Consider the following 15,254-nt stretch of genomic DNA (forward strand, 5'->3'; position numbering starts at 1 on the left):
AGGAGTCCAAGTCTATATGATGATTATATTTTACATCTTTAACTGCGACTACGCAAATTGCAAGTCAGCAACAAACACCATTAGGAAGTAAATGTACTGGGAAATGTGTCCAAGAATTTCTCGATTCTCAAAGAGACCACTTCTACTGCCACATAATCAGCCTTGTAACTGAGGAACATATACCTGTGAAACAAAACTTGCTGTGTATCAGCTATTATGTAAATTCTGTTCAGCTTCTGCAATGGTATGACTACCACAAAACTATCTGAAATCTTCCCCCAGACACCAGTTTCTCAGAGATCCAATGTGGTAACTACAACACATCCTTGGTTCTCGCCACCCACCTGGCCTTAATTTACATCAATTTTTTGGTGTCAGCATTTCTTCCAGCAACCATTCCTTTCTCCACTCCCTTTTACATTTTCTGACCTGTTTGTTTTTGACACCTCCTCATGCCATTATCACATACACACTTAACTTTCTATTCTAATTAACTTGTGCACGAATCTCTGTCTTGCTTATTACCCTACTTCTCATCTTTCAGCTCCCAGATTGTCAAATCTCATACAATGCAGTCCCCAACAACTAGTGTTTCTGGGTGACTTTTCCATACTCTACCCCTTTTCTAGACCTCACCAGTCCTTTTCCATCACCCCTCTTCCTTCCCTTTCAACCCCAACAGCAATGTAATCTGCCTTGTAACTGAGGAACGTATACCTGTAAAACAAAACATGCTGTGTATCAGCTATTATGTAAATTCTGTTCAGCTTCTGCATTGGTATGACTACCACTAAGTTAATGCTCTCTGCCAGAAGAAAAAGCCAGTGGCTCCAAAAGCTTGCAAATTTTAATATCAGTATGTGTATTTTCTCCTGCCGCCCCTTGGTGAGTAGATATTTCATCTACCCAATTACAGTGTATCCAAGTATGATATACAGGGTTATAGCAACATTAAGAACTGTTTCTCCGCATTTAATGTTAGCATATTTGTACACGTGCCTGCCACTTGATAATGGACACAGCTCTGAAACCAGCCATAGCTTAAAATGGAGAACCCAGTCCCAGTAGTATTCTAATCTGCAGGATCCTTTATCTTTCTATTTCACTAGACCTTAAATTGCATAAACTGTATTCCACTTTGAATGCACCTCATAACTGGAGCAATCAGCTTTTACAATTACTGTGAACAACAGACTCGGTCTACAGCAGGAAAAGTAGGATGGAGTGGACACTTCAGCTGAATGTCATAATGGCACATTAAACATAACCCTCAGAAATCCCTTGCCCCAACCTTGCACGAGTTGACACTTCACCCTTAATGATGTGAATGTCATTGTGAGGTTAATCTATAATCTTGTTTCTTTTCTTTTTATGCGGTGTGAAAAGTGTGGCAAAGTGCCTACTACTTATAAATTATTGTGAAATTAAAGTGTAATCCACAATACATATGTGTAAAGAACCACATGAAATTCGTTTTATGGAGCTGAATAGGTGCGTAATTTACCAATACATTTAAGCTTACCTTCACCTTCCTTGTATTGGACTATATACTTCGTCACCTCAGCAGCATCTGATGTCTGATGTTGCCACTTGATACTCACTGATCGGCTGCTGATCATCACCGACTCGAGATTGCTTGGGCTGCGAGGTGGCTCTGTCATACAGAAATCTGTCTTAGAACTCTTCTCTCTATGTACTCACAGTCTAAAGGAATACTACACAAATTTCAGGCTGTTTGAATTATTTACTAACTTTGAAACCTAGGAGAGAATACACTTTATTTCATTCAAGAACAGAACTGACTGTAGATGTAAGCCTAGTAGAGGAAAAGTCAGCTGCAGCTTAGGCAGATGAAGTACCACTCGGTATCTGCAAATGCTGCATTACACCTTTTGGAACTCCTGACAAAAACAGATAGAGTTGATAAGTGTAGGGCACATATGAATCTTCAGCCATTATTGCACTTAAGAATTGCATGCACTGGATGAAGTGGATATTGCTTCTGAAGTGTTGTTGTTGTTGTTTTTTGGGGAAGGAGACCAGACAGCGAGGTCATCGGTCTCATCGGATTAGGGAAGGATGGGGAAGGAAGTCGGCCTTGCCCTTTCAAAGGAACCATCCCGGCATTTGCCTGGAGCGATTTAGGGAAATCACGGAAAACCTAAATCAGGATGGCCGGAAGCGGGATTGAACCGTCGTCCTCCCGAATGTGAGTCCAATGTCTAACCACTGCGCCACCTCGCTCGGTTTCTGAAGTGTTATTGAGAGAAAGCTGACAGATTGTACATTTGTTATCAAATTTTATTTTGTGGCTAGTAGTATGAATATCATCCCAGTCAGTTACAATTTCATCTCAGTTCATGTGGGAATTGAAGACGTGCGAAAAAACGTGATAACCCTCAAATGTAAAAGCTTAGAAATAACTGTTGCCATTTGTTGCTGGGTACGCGAACTATCAAAATTGACACTAGTCTTACCCTTAAATATCACATTAGGATATTTAGGGGTGAGACCAACGTCAATTTTGATAGTTCTTATACCCAGCAACAGATAGCAATACTTATCTCTAAGTTTTTACATTTAAGTGTTAGCCAATTTTTCCACTCACATCTTCAATTATTATACCAGAAAATAAATATGAGAATTTATAATCTCTGTTGGATGAAGTTTAACTATTAAATTGTTTCATGTAGTTATCCTGGTTCAAGTTCTGTCGTCTCCACCAGACTACAAATTCCAACATCAAAAATTACACCCCATTTTTTGATCAAACAGCACTTCATACAAACTTCTCCTTGAAGATAATAAGCACTATTGTGCATAGTTTAGTGAGTGCTGTTAACATACAAATAAAAACATGTCCTTTCACGCTGATTTTAGCAACTGTTGAGTTGTTAATTCCTTACAAGTTTAAAAGCTCAACTGTTCATTGGGTAAATAGTGCACACCTGAAATTTTCAATTTTACTGTTTATTCATGAACACGACTGTTGTCTGAAGATGTTTTCAAGATTAATGCAATATCATGCCATTTATAATGCTTTCATGAATACAAAGAAAACACATATAACATAATTATCCATTACAGTTTTCCATTTCAAGAGTTATGATAACAAAAACTAAATGAATTATTTTGTTTCAATTGACTTGTCTGCACATTCTTGCAAGATATAGTAATTACTGCACAAAAAATTTTAACTATGTTTTTCACGCTTTAATGGCATATTACCTACATTTCAGGCGGTAAGCTTATATTTTAGTCAAAACAGCACTCTCTCTGTAAGTGACTGATCCCAGAAGTGACAGCATGATAACTCACACATTTTTGTTCAGTAGAAAAAATTAAGGCTTCTATCATTATAATACACACTCAAACTTCATGGCAGAGCATACATGAAAAGCACAAGCTTATACCTATCACTATACATATATTTATTTCATGTCAGGAATACACATAAGTACAATATTTATATGCATATTGTTCAACAAATAAGGTATAAAACACACAGCTAACAAATACTTTAAAACTAATTTATAAAACACAGAAAATAATATCAGGCCAGTACACTGTTTGAGACATGCTGCTGTTTGGATTTCACTGCCGTCACAAACATTGCAGCTTAAGTTGGAGAAAATCTTTTGGTTCTTGTCATTTGTGATCTGATTTAGTCGACAAATCTCCAAGCCTTCCCTCCCTCCTATTCATTGCTTGACAGCTTTAGTTGAGACCAGATCCATCCATGATGGAGTCACTGAAGGGTGCAGCTCCCTTGCTGACTTTGGTGTGGCGATGATTTCATTCACAGTACTAAGAAAACTCTATCTAGATTTAAGTCACAGCCTTTATGGTTTGTCAGTATTATAATCTCTGAAATATCACAGCAGCTCCATGAATGAAAGCACAAGATTCCCAATGAATACAATGCTTTCGATGAATTAGTGAAAAATTGTAAAAACAACATACTGGGAAAATTTAAGCATTTCCTGTAAAAGATGAGTTTGTTGTTACCACAGTAGTGCACTGCAAAACTGCCAACTGGAAGCCGACAGGGCACTGAATCCACTTGCAACATCTTGACATAGCAAACAACTGCTGTGAATGTTCTATCTATCTATATCCGAATCCCGCTCCAGCTATTGTCGGGTCTGGGTGCTGACAAGTCCTCTCCATTTGGCTCGGTCCTCCCACCACTTTTCTTCCTCCACTTACTGCCAGGTCACACCTCTCCTTTCAACAGATATTCTCACTCCTATTTTCCACCGTGTTCTTGGACACCCTCAAGGTCTTTTCCCATCCATCTTTAGTTCTTCCATAATTTTGGGGAATCTCTGCCCATGCATCCTCTTAACATGCCCATACCACCATCTTAATCGCTTTCTTTCAATTTCTTCTCTCATACTTTCTTGTTAGAGGTCCTTTCTAATCTCTACATTCCTTACTCTGTCCATTCTTGTTTATCCCTTAACTGCTCTGAGAAATTTCATTTCCCCTGCTTGCAGTCTGCTCCAGTCCCTTTCTGTCATTGTCCATGTTTCTCCACCATAGGTGACAATAGGGATGTAATAATTCTTATACATAAGGAGTTTTGCTCTTTCTGAAACTTCATTATTCCAAATCAGATGTTTTATTGTTTGGTAGAAATTGCCTTCCATTCAAGGTAATATTTCCGTTGATTCCTTTCTCTCTTCCAAATACCATTACTTCACTCTTATATTTATTTATGTTTAATCCATACCTTTTCATTATTTCCTTCCACGCATCAAGCTGTAACTGTACATCTACCTCTTTATCACCCCATATTACCATATCATCTGCAAAAATCATCTTTTTGTCTTTTTCTTTTACTATATCTTTAACTTCCCTATTCATTCCCTCCATCACAACATTAAAAAGCACAGGAGATAGAATACTTCCTTGCTTAAGTCCTTGTCTTATTTCGAAGTATTCAGAGTTCCCCAATGGTGTTCTAATTCTACAATTGTGGCCTCTGTACATTGTCTTTGTAACATTAATGTGTCCATCTTCTATATCTATCTTCTTCAGTTCTTCCCAGAGTCTTTCCCTGTCAACTGAGTCATATGCCTTTTCTATGTCTATAAAAACCATTATCACCCTTTTGTTATGCTCCCAACTTTTTTCCATCAGTTGACGGATAGAAAATATCAGGTTGATCATGCTCCTTCCTTTCCTAAACCCATGATGTTCTTCACTCAGCTCCTTTTCTATCTTTTCACTTATTCGATTTAGTAAAATTCTTTCAAAAATCTTGGCTGTATGACTCATGAGGGTTATTCCTCTGTAGTTTTTACAAAGTCTTTTATTGCCTTTCTTGAAGATGGGAACAATGTCTCCTGTTCTCCAGTCATCAGGTATTTTACTATTTCTCCACATGCTTGATAGTACTCTATATAGTCACTGCATTCCCACTGGACCTGCTGCTCTTATCATGTCCACTGATACTTCATCAGGTCCTGAGGCTTTCCCGCCATTCATCTTCTTCACAGCTTTTTCCATTTCTTCCCGTGTAATTTGCCCTAATTCTGCTTCCCAACTTCTCTCAATTTCTCCATTATTTGTTGTTTCCTCATGTACCTGCTCCTCAGCGTTTAACAGCTTCTTAAAATGTTCTTTCCAGAGATCTTTTATATTCCCTGGATCTTCAATAATGGTACCGTCTTCTGTTTCCATCTTTACCGGTACTTCAGAAGCCTTCCTTTTATTTTTCATCATTTTATAGAACATTTTCTTATTGCTCTTCACATCTTCTTCAAGTTTTTTTGTAAACTCTTCCCATACCTTTTTCTTTGCTGTTTCCACTATTTCTTTGCACTTCTTCTTTTCCTCTATATATGTTTTATGGTCTTCGTCATTTTTAGTTTTCCACCATTTTCTCCATTCTCCATTTTTTCTTCTAACTGCTTGGATTGTGGTATCATCCCACCAACTTGTCTGTCTTATTTTTTCCTTTCCAGATGTTCTGCCACATACTTTTTGTGCTGCTTCGACTAAAGTGTCTTTGAATAAACTCCATTCTTTTTCTACATCACAGAAAACTTCTTTTGGAAATTTTTGTGTTATTAATTATCTGTACTTCTCAGCGCATTCACTCTCCTTCAATTTCCAATCCCGTATCCTCATTACTTTCTTCTGTTTTCTATTTTTCACACACTGATTCATTTTCCATTGTCCCACCAGTAATCTATGGTCTCCATCTGCACTCACACTTGGAATTACTTTCATATTTGTTACTTTCTCTCCCCATTCCCTATCTATCAGAATATAATCAATTACACTCTTCGTTCTTCCATCCCAACTGTACCTGGTGATAACACGACTTTGTCTCTTCATAAACCAGCTGTTTGCTATTTTCATTCCATTCCTCTGGCACAAATCCAGGAGTCTTTCCCCTCCTTCATTTCTGCCTCCATATCCAAAACATCCCAATACTTGCTCAAATCCCTTTCTGTCTTTGCCTATCTGTGCATTAAAATCTCCCATCACTATATTAGCACTCTCTATACGGTTTTCTAACACATTTCCAAAGTCCATCTTCTCTTCTTCACTACATCCCACATGAGGTGCATAAATCTGGATTACTTTTAGTGTTTCTTTTTGGAATCTCAGGTTTAAGATTATGATACTGTCTGATATATATCTCACATTTTCAATACAGCTTTGTACATTCTTATTCACCATCACTGCCACACCATTTCTTCCATACCTGTTATTCCCACTCCAGTACAGTTTTCCTCCTCCTCTCAAATTCTTCTCACCTTTTCCCTTCCACTTTGTTTCACTTAATCCCAATATATCTAACTTCCTCTATGTTAGTACATCTGTCATTTCTTTCATTTTTCCATTGAGTGTTAATATATTAAGGGTGCCAATATTTAGGTTATTTTTTAGTCCAGTTGGTTTCATCTTCTTGTACTGATGAACATCATCAGGTCTCCCATCATTTGCACCAGTACTTGAAGAAGCAGTGGGGTCAAATCCTGAGTGGTTCGTTCCAAGGCTCATCCGTGTTTTGAAAGCAATATATGAAGACTTCCTACTGGCTTGCTAGGCCTAACGCAAGGAAGGATTTTCTGTTGGGGTTGTCTCCCTTAGCCTTTGGAGTTTCTCCTCCACCACAAGGCAGTGGTTCCCTTCTCATTTAATCCCCAGAAAAGAGGGTTGCCTCATCTGCCAGCTACGCAGTTCCGAAGTCTTCCTTCTCCACCGTCGCTGCCATTAAGGTTTGTTCTACATTATTAATACAGTTTGTTCTACAGTATTAATTTATTTTGTGAAACGGCTTTTGGTTTGAAAGGCCATCCACAGTCTGTAAATATGTGATCACTCTACCAAACAGTGATAGCAGAATCCATTAACACGGTGTAACATCATAGATTAAGGGTCGACCTGCGAAAGCAATCGCACAACTTGCGTACGGGCCACTAGACACCGCTGCGAGTGCTAAGAATGCATTGTGGTTGCAGGCACGCGTGTTGCGTACGGGCCGCGAGGTGCCGCCACGAGCGCAACCGTATGTAAGTGCCGACAGAGTTCGGCCAGCTCTCATTTTTGCTGGCATCTCATTTTTGCCTATTCTCTTATTTGCTTAGTTGCTTAGCTCTTATTCGTTTATGGCTCATGTAATTGTGCTCTCTTTCAGCCATTCTGATTGTTTTGATTTACTCCCAATTGAGAAGTGCTCATTTTGGCATTTCACTTTTGCATATTTCTCATTTTGCTAATAATATGCTCCTTAGCTTTTTACAGTTGAATTGATTAACATAGTCTCATGTACGGTTTGTTCATTTCAGCCTGTTCATATTTTGATGTTCTTTAAACACTGTAATAATTATCAGAGGCATTTCTTCCCTTAAACTTGTGTAAAGTATTCTCGATGTAGGATTTGTTCTGTGACACAGGTGTAAGGTTTTGAATATAAATTATACACGAAACTGTGCTTTAAAAGGAATTTATTTTTTCAGTTTGTACTACATCAGAAGATAATTTTGTGATATGTGGGAGAAATTTGAGGGGCGAACCCATGGAAATAGTCTTAAGTGATCCCCTTTAAAAATAAAAATTTGTGACACTGAAAGACGTGACACTGTAGGCACCGAAAATTTATACATACAAAATTATATGTCACAACGGTAAACAACTGCATTTCTGACAGAAAGATGGCACTCTCAGTTCAACCCAATCTCCTGTTATTCATGAAGAGTACCAACAATTATAATCACAAATTCAATATCCAGAAGGTTCACCCAAGAATAGCCAAAGGGTATGTTGGGTACCAATATTTGCTGTTATGTGCTCACAAGAAAATGGTGATGTTCCCATTACACCTACGGCCTACCATTGCTGCACACACTGGAAGGACTTATCACTGAACACAAGGCATGGAAGGCTCCATGAAGGTGGTGTGTATGTGAGACAATCAAACAAATGAGTATTGCACATCGCAGGAGGAAGTATTTTCAGTGTGTACTATAGCAAATGCACAACATGCAATATTAATAGAGAAGCATTCTGTCTGCAGATAGGTCCCGGTTTGGCTTGTGAAGTGGCAACAGGTCGATTAAGATCTGATAAACAACCAGAACCTGTCATCATTAAGGGATGACTTAGAATGAAAATATGTCTTTATGTTGGCTAGTGGATACAGATAGCAAAAGGTTTCTTCATATGCAAGTATAGAGATGGCATCTTTGACACATATGTATGCCCTACTGCTGGTGCATCAGGTGATGAGTGCACTCAACAAGATGGAAACACTCAGTCATTTAGAGCTTATCTTCAACAGCAAAGAATCATGTGCAAGAGTGGCCAGTTCGCTCATTCGCTCACATAACCTGAATCTCAAAGAGCAAATTTGACATGCTTCCAGTGACATGTTTTCATGTTTTACAGCAGCGATACTTGAGGTGTGTTCCTTGGAGCCCTGGCCCTCCACTAGACCTCAGAGAGGGCTCTCCTAAAATAATAACAACCTAAAGAAAAAAACACATCATGTCTTGTCTTGTCAGATGTTGAGAAAAGCAAGTCTCTCAAATATTATATCAATGATGGTTTTATAAAGTTATTTTTTCTTCTCAGTTTGTAGCCAAAAATGAGGCAAAAACAGCATAATAATTCTACAATCAGAAACAAAAGAATTTAATTTCCCCAAGCAGGTATGTGGCAACTCAATACTTGTCACTACGTATGCACGTGGCGGCCATACTGATGCTTTCTCCCTCCATTTGTCACTGCACACTGTGTTAACTACATTCCACTACCATCTCTCTCTCACCTGCATCCACCTCGAAAGGTAATAGGATTTCACCTCTCTGCTGCCTATGCTCCATCCCCTGGGCTACATGAACCAATGCTGTGCAACAAAAGGTACAGTTCCTACTCAAGCTGTCAATTGCTATGTACAGTCCAATTCGGCATGGTCAATCTGCACAGAGCTCTCTGACTGCAGTATATTTGATTCATGTTTGTTACTTATTCTATGTTTGTCAAATTGCAAAATCAAATTGTTGATTTTAAAATATAGAATGGAATGTTGACTTAAATGTGTTGCAACAAGATATTGAACTGAAAGTTCACTGGTGGTTCACATGGAAGATGCGACACTAAAGATTCCTGATCAAGGCTTTGAGAGTAAAGAAGGTCATTTAATGACTTCAAGCTCCATGCTTTCAACCAGTAAGTCATCAAGCAACTCACAAAAGGTGAAAAAGACAGTATGACGAAACTTACATCAATCTTTGATTTGTTGATTCTAGCAGTTCACCTCTTTGCATGTTATGTAACAAGCTACTTTTGAATAGCTCCATGGTAACTGCTAAGCTGCAGTGACATTTAGAAACTATACATTCCGACTCCAGAGACAAGAATGAATAATTCTTTCTACATACAAAAGTACAGTTATTAAGAAGTCAAAAGCTATGAAGTATGTGAGCGAAACTGTGACTGAAAAAGTCATAGAGGTATCAAATTTTATTCAGCTATCACATTGCGCAAGGGGGTGAAATACACCTTATCGCTGAGAATTTAATAAAATCATATGTGACAGACATAACACAATGTGCATTTGATGAAAAATCTGAAAAGCATCTTTCTACAGTGCCACTTACAAATGATACTGTTTTGCGTGAAATTAATGATCTCACAGCCTCTATCAAACATGAACTGGTTGGTCACCTTCAACACAAGAAATCTGTCTTGCAAGTGGACGAGTTGACTGCTGTTGAGGGACTGGCCATTTTGCTGATAATTGTACGATATCCACATAAATATTTAGTCGAAGAAGACTTGCTTATGTGTACATCAGTGACAAGTAACACTGGCAGAAGGAAATTTTTTGACACATTTAACAATTTTTTTTTCAAATAATTAAACCATCCACAACACTTTTGAAAGGAAACTGACCACCTGTGCAACACTCATAGACTTAAGCAAAGCATTTGATTCAGTATCACACAAGCTAATTGTTAAAAAATTAGAATATTGTGGTACTACAGACAGACCACTTAATTTGACTAAGTCACACCTAAATAACAGACAACAGTTAATGTAGGCATAAACTGTGTATTCAAATGGCAAAAAAAAAAAAAGCAATTAGATGTATACAAGGATTGGGTCCAAGAGAAACAGTATATTAAACATAATGACCCTCCCAAATCTCTATATGTATAATTGCTTAATATAATAAAAGAAAATATACAGTAATTTACACAGAGAAAGAATTTACATTTGCACAGCACTCGAAACAACTGCACGCTTGATATACCGTATTCTAGGCTGTCACTGACACACAACAGTTACAGACACCTAAGTCTTAAGTTATATAATAAACCGCCACAATCAGCCAAAACCCTCACCCACTTTAAACTTAAGGAGGTATTAACACATGGCTTAAAAATAAAGCATACTACTCGACTGAAGAATATCTTGGAAGTAATTTGGAAGGAATGTATAAACAAAGAAATAACTATCATTAACAAAATGTGTAAAACTGTATAATTAATTCTTGAACTTGAACTGTATAATTATTATTGCTGAAATTGTCTGATTAGTAAGAAGTTTATGTATTTATATGTATTTATGTACATGTAAAATGATGATGTGAGTAAAATGTACAAATTACTAACTACTAAAAAGATGTATGTATATGTATGCATAACGTATAATGTAAAAATTAGTAACAACTATACTTTTATGAAATATGTAAAATGTATTTTTATGAAGCCAACTGTGTGGTAAACATGCTGAATGGCTAATAAGTAAACATATGAAACATAAACATATGAAACATCTTGATTGGAATGATTGTATTGATATTTGTAGATGGGGCCAAAGCAATGACTGATAAAATAGTGGAAGTGGTATCACTAATAAAAAGTAAAGCACCAAACTGTAGTTCTAGCCATTGTATCCTGCATAGACAAGCATTTGAGACAAAGAAACTTCCCCCAAACCTAAAATCAGTTTCTGATGAAGCAGTAAAAATAATCAATTATGCTAAATCACGCACACATTTTTTTAAATCGAACAATGACTATTGACATTAACAAATTAAAAGCAGAGTAAATTAGAATGTCATTGGTGTTCGTTGCAGAATTCTAGTGAGAGTAGTTTGCGAGATATTATATTTTGAAAAATTTCCATGTCGACACTTGTTTGTCATTCAACCCACATAGTTGCTTGTACAATGTTGTTATGTTTACTTGCTGTATGCTTATGAGTTCATTTAGTGCACTGTGAGTTGCTAGTTAGTCCTCTCTTGTGTTAACCTCTTCATCTAGGAGTAGCACTTTGACCCTACATCCTCAATTATTTGTTGAATGTATTCCATCTCTAACTTCTCCTACAGTTTTTATCCTCTACAGATACCTTTACTGCTGTGGAGGTTATTCCCAGATATCTTAATACATGACCTATCATCCTGTTCCTTCTTCTTGTCAGTGTTTACCATACATTTCTTTCTTCACGAATTCTGAGGAGACCCTCCTCATTCCTTAGCTTATCAGTCCACCCAACTTTCAACATTCTTCTGTAGTACCAAATCTAAAACACTTCAATTCTCTTCTATCCTGGTTTTCCTACAGACCATGATTATCTACCATAGAATGTCATGCTCCACATGTACATTCTCACAAATTTCCTCCTCAAATTTAGGCCTATGTTTAATACCAGGAGACTTTTCTTGGCCAGGAACCACCCCTTTGCGTGAGCTAATCCACTTTTTATGTTCTTGCTTCATCTGTCACAGGTTATTTTACTTCCAAGGTAGAATAATTCCTTAACTTTGTCTACTTCGTGATCCCCAAATCTGATGTTAAGTTTCTTGCTGTTCTCATTTCTGCTACAGCTCATTACTTTGTCTTTTTCCAGTTTACTCTCTATCCATACTCTGTACTCATTCCATTTGACAGATCCTGTAATTTGTCTTCACTTTCAGAGAGGATAGCAATGTCATCAATAAATCTCATCACTGATATCCTTTCACCTTGAATTTTAATCACACTCTTGAAGCTTTCTTTTATTTCTGTCTTTGGTTCTTCGATGTATAGACTGAGCAGTAGGGGTGAAAGACTGCATCCCTGTGTTACACCACTTTTAATCCGAGCAATTCAGTTTTGGTCTTCCTGTCTTATTTTTCACCTCTTAGGTCTTTAATATATTACATATTACCTGTGTTTCTCTACTACTCCTATTTTTCTCACAATTTCGAATATCTTGAACAATTCTACATTGTCAAATGCTTTTTCCAGGTTGACAAATCCTATAAATGTATCTTGATTTTTTTTCAGTCTTGCTCCCATCATCAACAGCAAAATCAGAACTGCCTTTTTGATGCCATTATCTTTTATGAAGACAAAATGGTCATTATCAAACACATCTCAATTTTTCTCTTCCATTCTTCTGTATATTATTCCTGTCAGCAACTTAGATTCATGAGCTGTGGGAGGTGGGAGATGTTAGGGAAGGACACATGAGGTATGCAGGTGGTAGCAGGATAGTGTGAGACAGATCTTCGCCAGATGACAGCAGCTGCGCAATATGAGGGATAGAGAGTGGGTGGAGGGATGGAGGAAATGGGAGGAAGGTGACAGTGAAAAGGAAGATAGGGAGGGGAGATAGGGGGAGACAGGTGGATAAAATGAGGACAGCAGTTGGAAAAAGGGGGACAGGAGTTGGAAAAGAGGAAGGGGGAGGGGCGATGGAGAGGAAGAGAGTTGGGGGGGGGGGGGCATGGGGAGACTAAACTGCAAACTCAACCATCCAGTTCTGAAAAGTAGTAGTGTGAGCTGTAGGAGAAATGCCAAATGAAGGAAGGGAAGTGCCATTCTAATCTGAACCTGTGCCCACATTTTTTTGTAAATATCAAGTGGAGAACCTCCATGCCCACACACTTGGATGATGACAGTTCAAAAAGATCTACCATGCAGTGGAGTTTACAAAATGTCACCCCACTAGAATGTTGTGCAGCCACAAGTGTGAGAGAATTGTGAAACAATGGTTTATTAAGTGGGAAATTGAGGAAAAGTACAGCACATCAGAATCTCCTGCAATCACGTAGCAGAATCTACTCATTGACTGTTGCTTTGAGTGCAATAAGCAACTCCTATATGGTGAGGAAAAGTAAAGTCAATAGCTCATGAAAATACACGTCATCAGCACAAATATAAATGTGTTACATCTCCACTTACATTGTTCCAAAAATCACAGCACTTCTCATTTCAGCAGTTATCATAAAAATTATATTCTTTAACTGAAAAAGTCAGTAATTGCTGAAATAAAATGGTAAATAATGAACTTTAGCATAATAACTACAGGGCAAAATTTTCTCCTCTTTGCATGCTATCATTTGCCAAAATCCCATTTTGGTATCTCAAAGCATTTATGAAATATGAGGAATGCTGTGAATATTTCACACTTGCTTTATCACTGGCACCTACAATTGCAAATGAATGTGTTACACATGATCAATTTTCTCGAGATTAGTGACAGAGTACTTCACCCAAGTCTAAATAAAAATTCGATATGTAAGCTAAATTTCCTACACAGAAACATATTATTCATTATTCACTGAACGCAAAATCATAGCGACTCCTATTTTTTATTGCAATTTTTTTCAATTTTGCATCTTGTCTTACTTAAATGTAAATATCACTATAACTATGACAATAAACAAAATGTTGGGTACATTATCGTGAAGCTAACATATGAAGCTATAAGTGATGTAGAAGTGCATTTTTCTACCAAATAGTTTCTGTAAAATAATTTGAGACAGGGTGTGTGCCTCGATTCTCTCACTGCAGCGCATCATGAATTGGCCTCCCCTTCCGAACAGATGAATGAACTTGCCCAGTGCTTTGGATAAAAATTTATCACTACAAATCAGTCACTGTATCCTGTGCAGACTGTAATTACACACTGCAGTCATATCACTGAACACACTTAACAGTGTCACCATTTCACAGTCCTTGGATCCTACCAGCCCACACCCTCTAGGTACTGATTCAGACAAGTTTCTCATTCAATACGTTTACACATATACAGACACCATAAACAAGACAGAAATAAGTTATTGTTCCTCAACCCTAATTATTAATCAAAGTCTGTACATGTAGTTTCTCAAAAATGCTATTTCTTCAATATAGCAGCAGTTCACATGATGTATGTAAGTAATGAGTGCAACTGCTCCTCAACAGTCTTTAGAAGCAAGAAAGCTAATGTGATATAGCAAAAGTGACATTATCACACAACCTCTACACTAACCTTGCACAAGAAGCTGAACCAGCTGCTTGTCACTGCCGTATTGGTTGCTGGCTTGACAAAAGTATGCTCCACTGTCACTAGCTTCAGCTGCTGCTATTTGTAGTTCTGCTGTCACCCCATCAGGAGTTGGGTCTTGTTTCACTGATACCCTGTGGGGATGACACTAAGTTAGGAAGGTGTAAGTAATGATGGTTGTTTGTAGCATAAGAGATCAAGCATTTACAATAACAATACTTTATTCAAACATCTAATACTTTTTTGCATATACCCAGAAGCAGAAAACATTAAAGTTTTGAGATATAGTACACAGTCATTTCTCTGTATGCATCTTACATATTTCTTGGGATGAGTTTGATTTGCAAAGCATTTTTCTCTATATTCAAGGGGTAGGAGGAATGTATGGGTATTTTTACCTCCCCCTTCTCACCTCTGACAAAAATAGTATTGTCAAACAATGGAAAATCCAGGATGGAATCTAACAA

At 37.6% G+C, this 15,254-nt stretch overlaps 1 protein-coding gene across 1 annotated transcript in view; it reads right to left on the bottom strand.

Annotated features, from left to right (window-relative positions):
- The window catches only part of LOC126260723 (Down syndrome cell adhesion molecule-like protein Dscam2), a 329,702-nt gene that overhangs the window by 183,359 nt on the left and 131,089 nt on the right, over positions 1-15,254 (bottom strand). Inside the window, exons 10-11 of the mRNA XM_049958060.1 lie at positions 14,773-14,921; positions 1,523-1,654 (exon numbers count right to left, since the gene is read on the bottom strand). Of these exons, the coding sequence (XP_049814017.1) occupies positions 1,523-1,654; positions 14,773-14,921 (281 nt within the window). The remainder of the gene's footprint in view (positions 1-1,522; positions 1,655-14,772; positions 14,922-15,254) is intronic.

The sequence above is a fragment of the Schistocerca nitens genome, chromosome 5, assembly GCF_023898315.1.
Source record: "Schistocerca nitens isolate TAMUIC-IGC-003100 chromosome 5, iqSchNite1.1, whole genome shotgun sequence".
NCBI classification, from domain to species: domain Eukaryota; kingdom Metazoa; phylum Arthropoda; class Insecta; order Orthoptera; family Acrididae; genus Schistocerca; species Schistocerca nitens.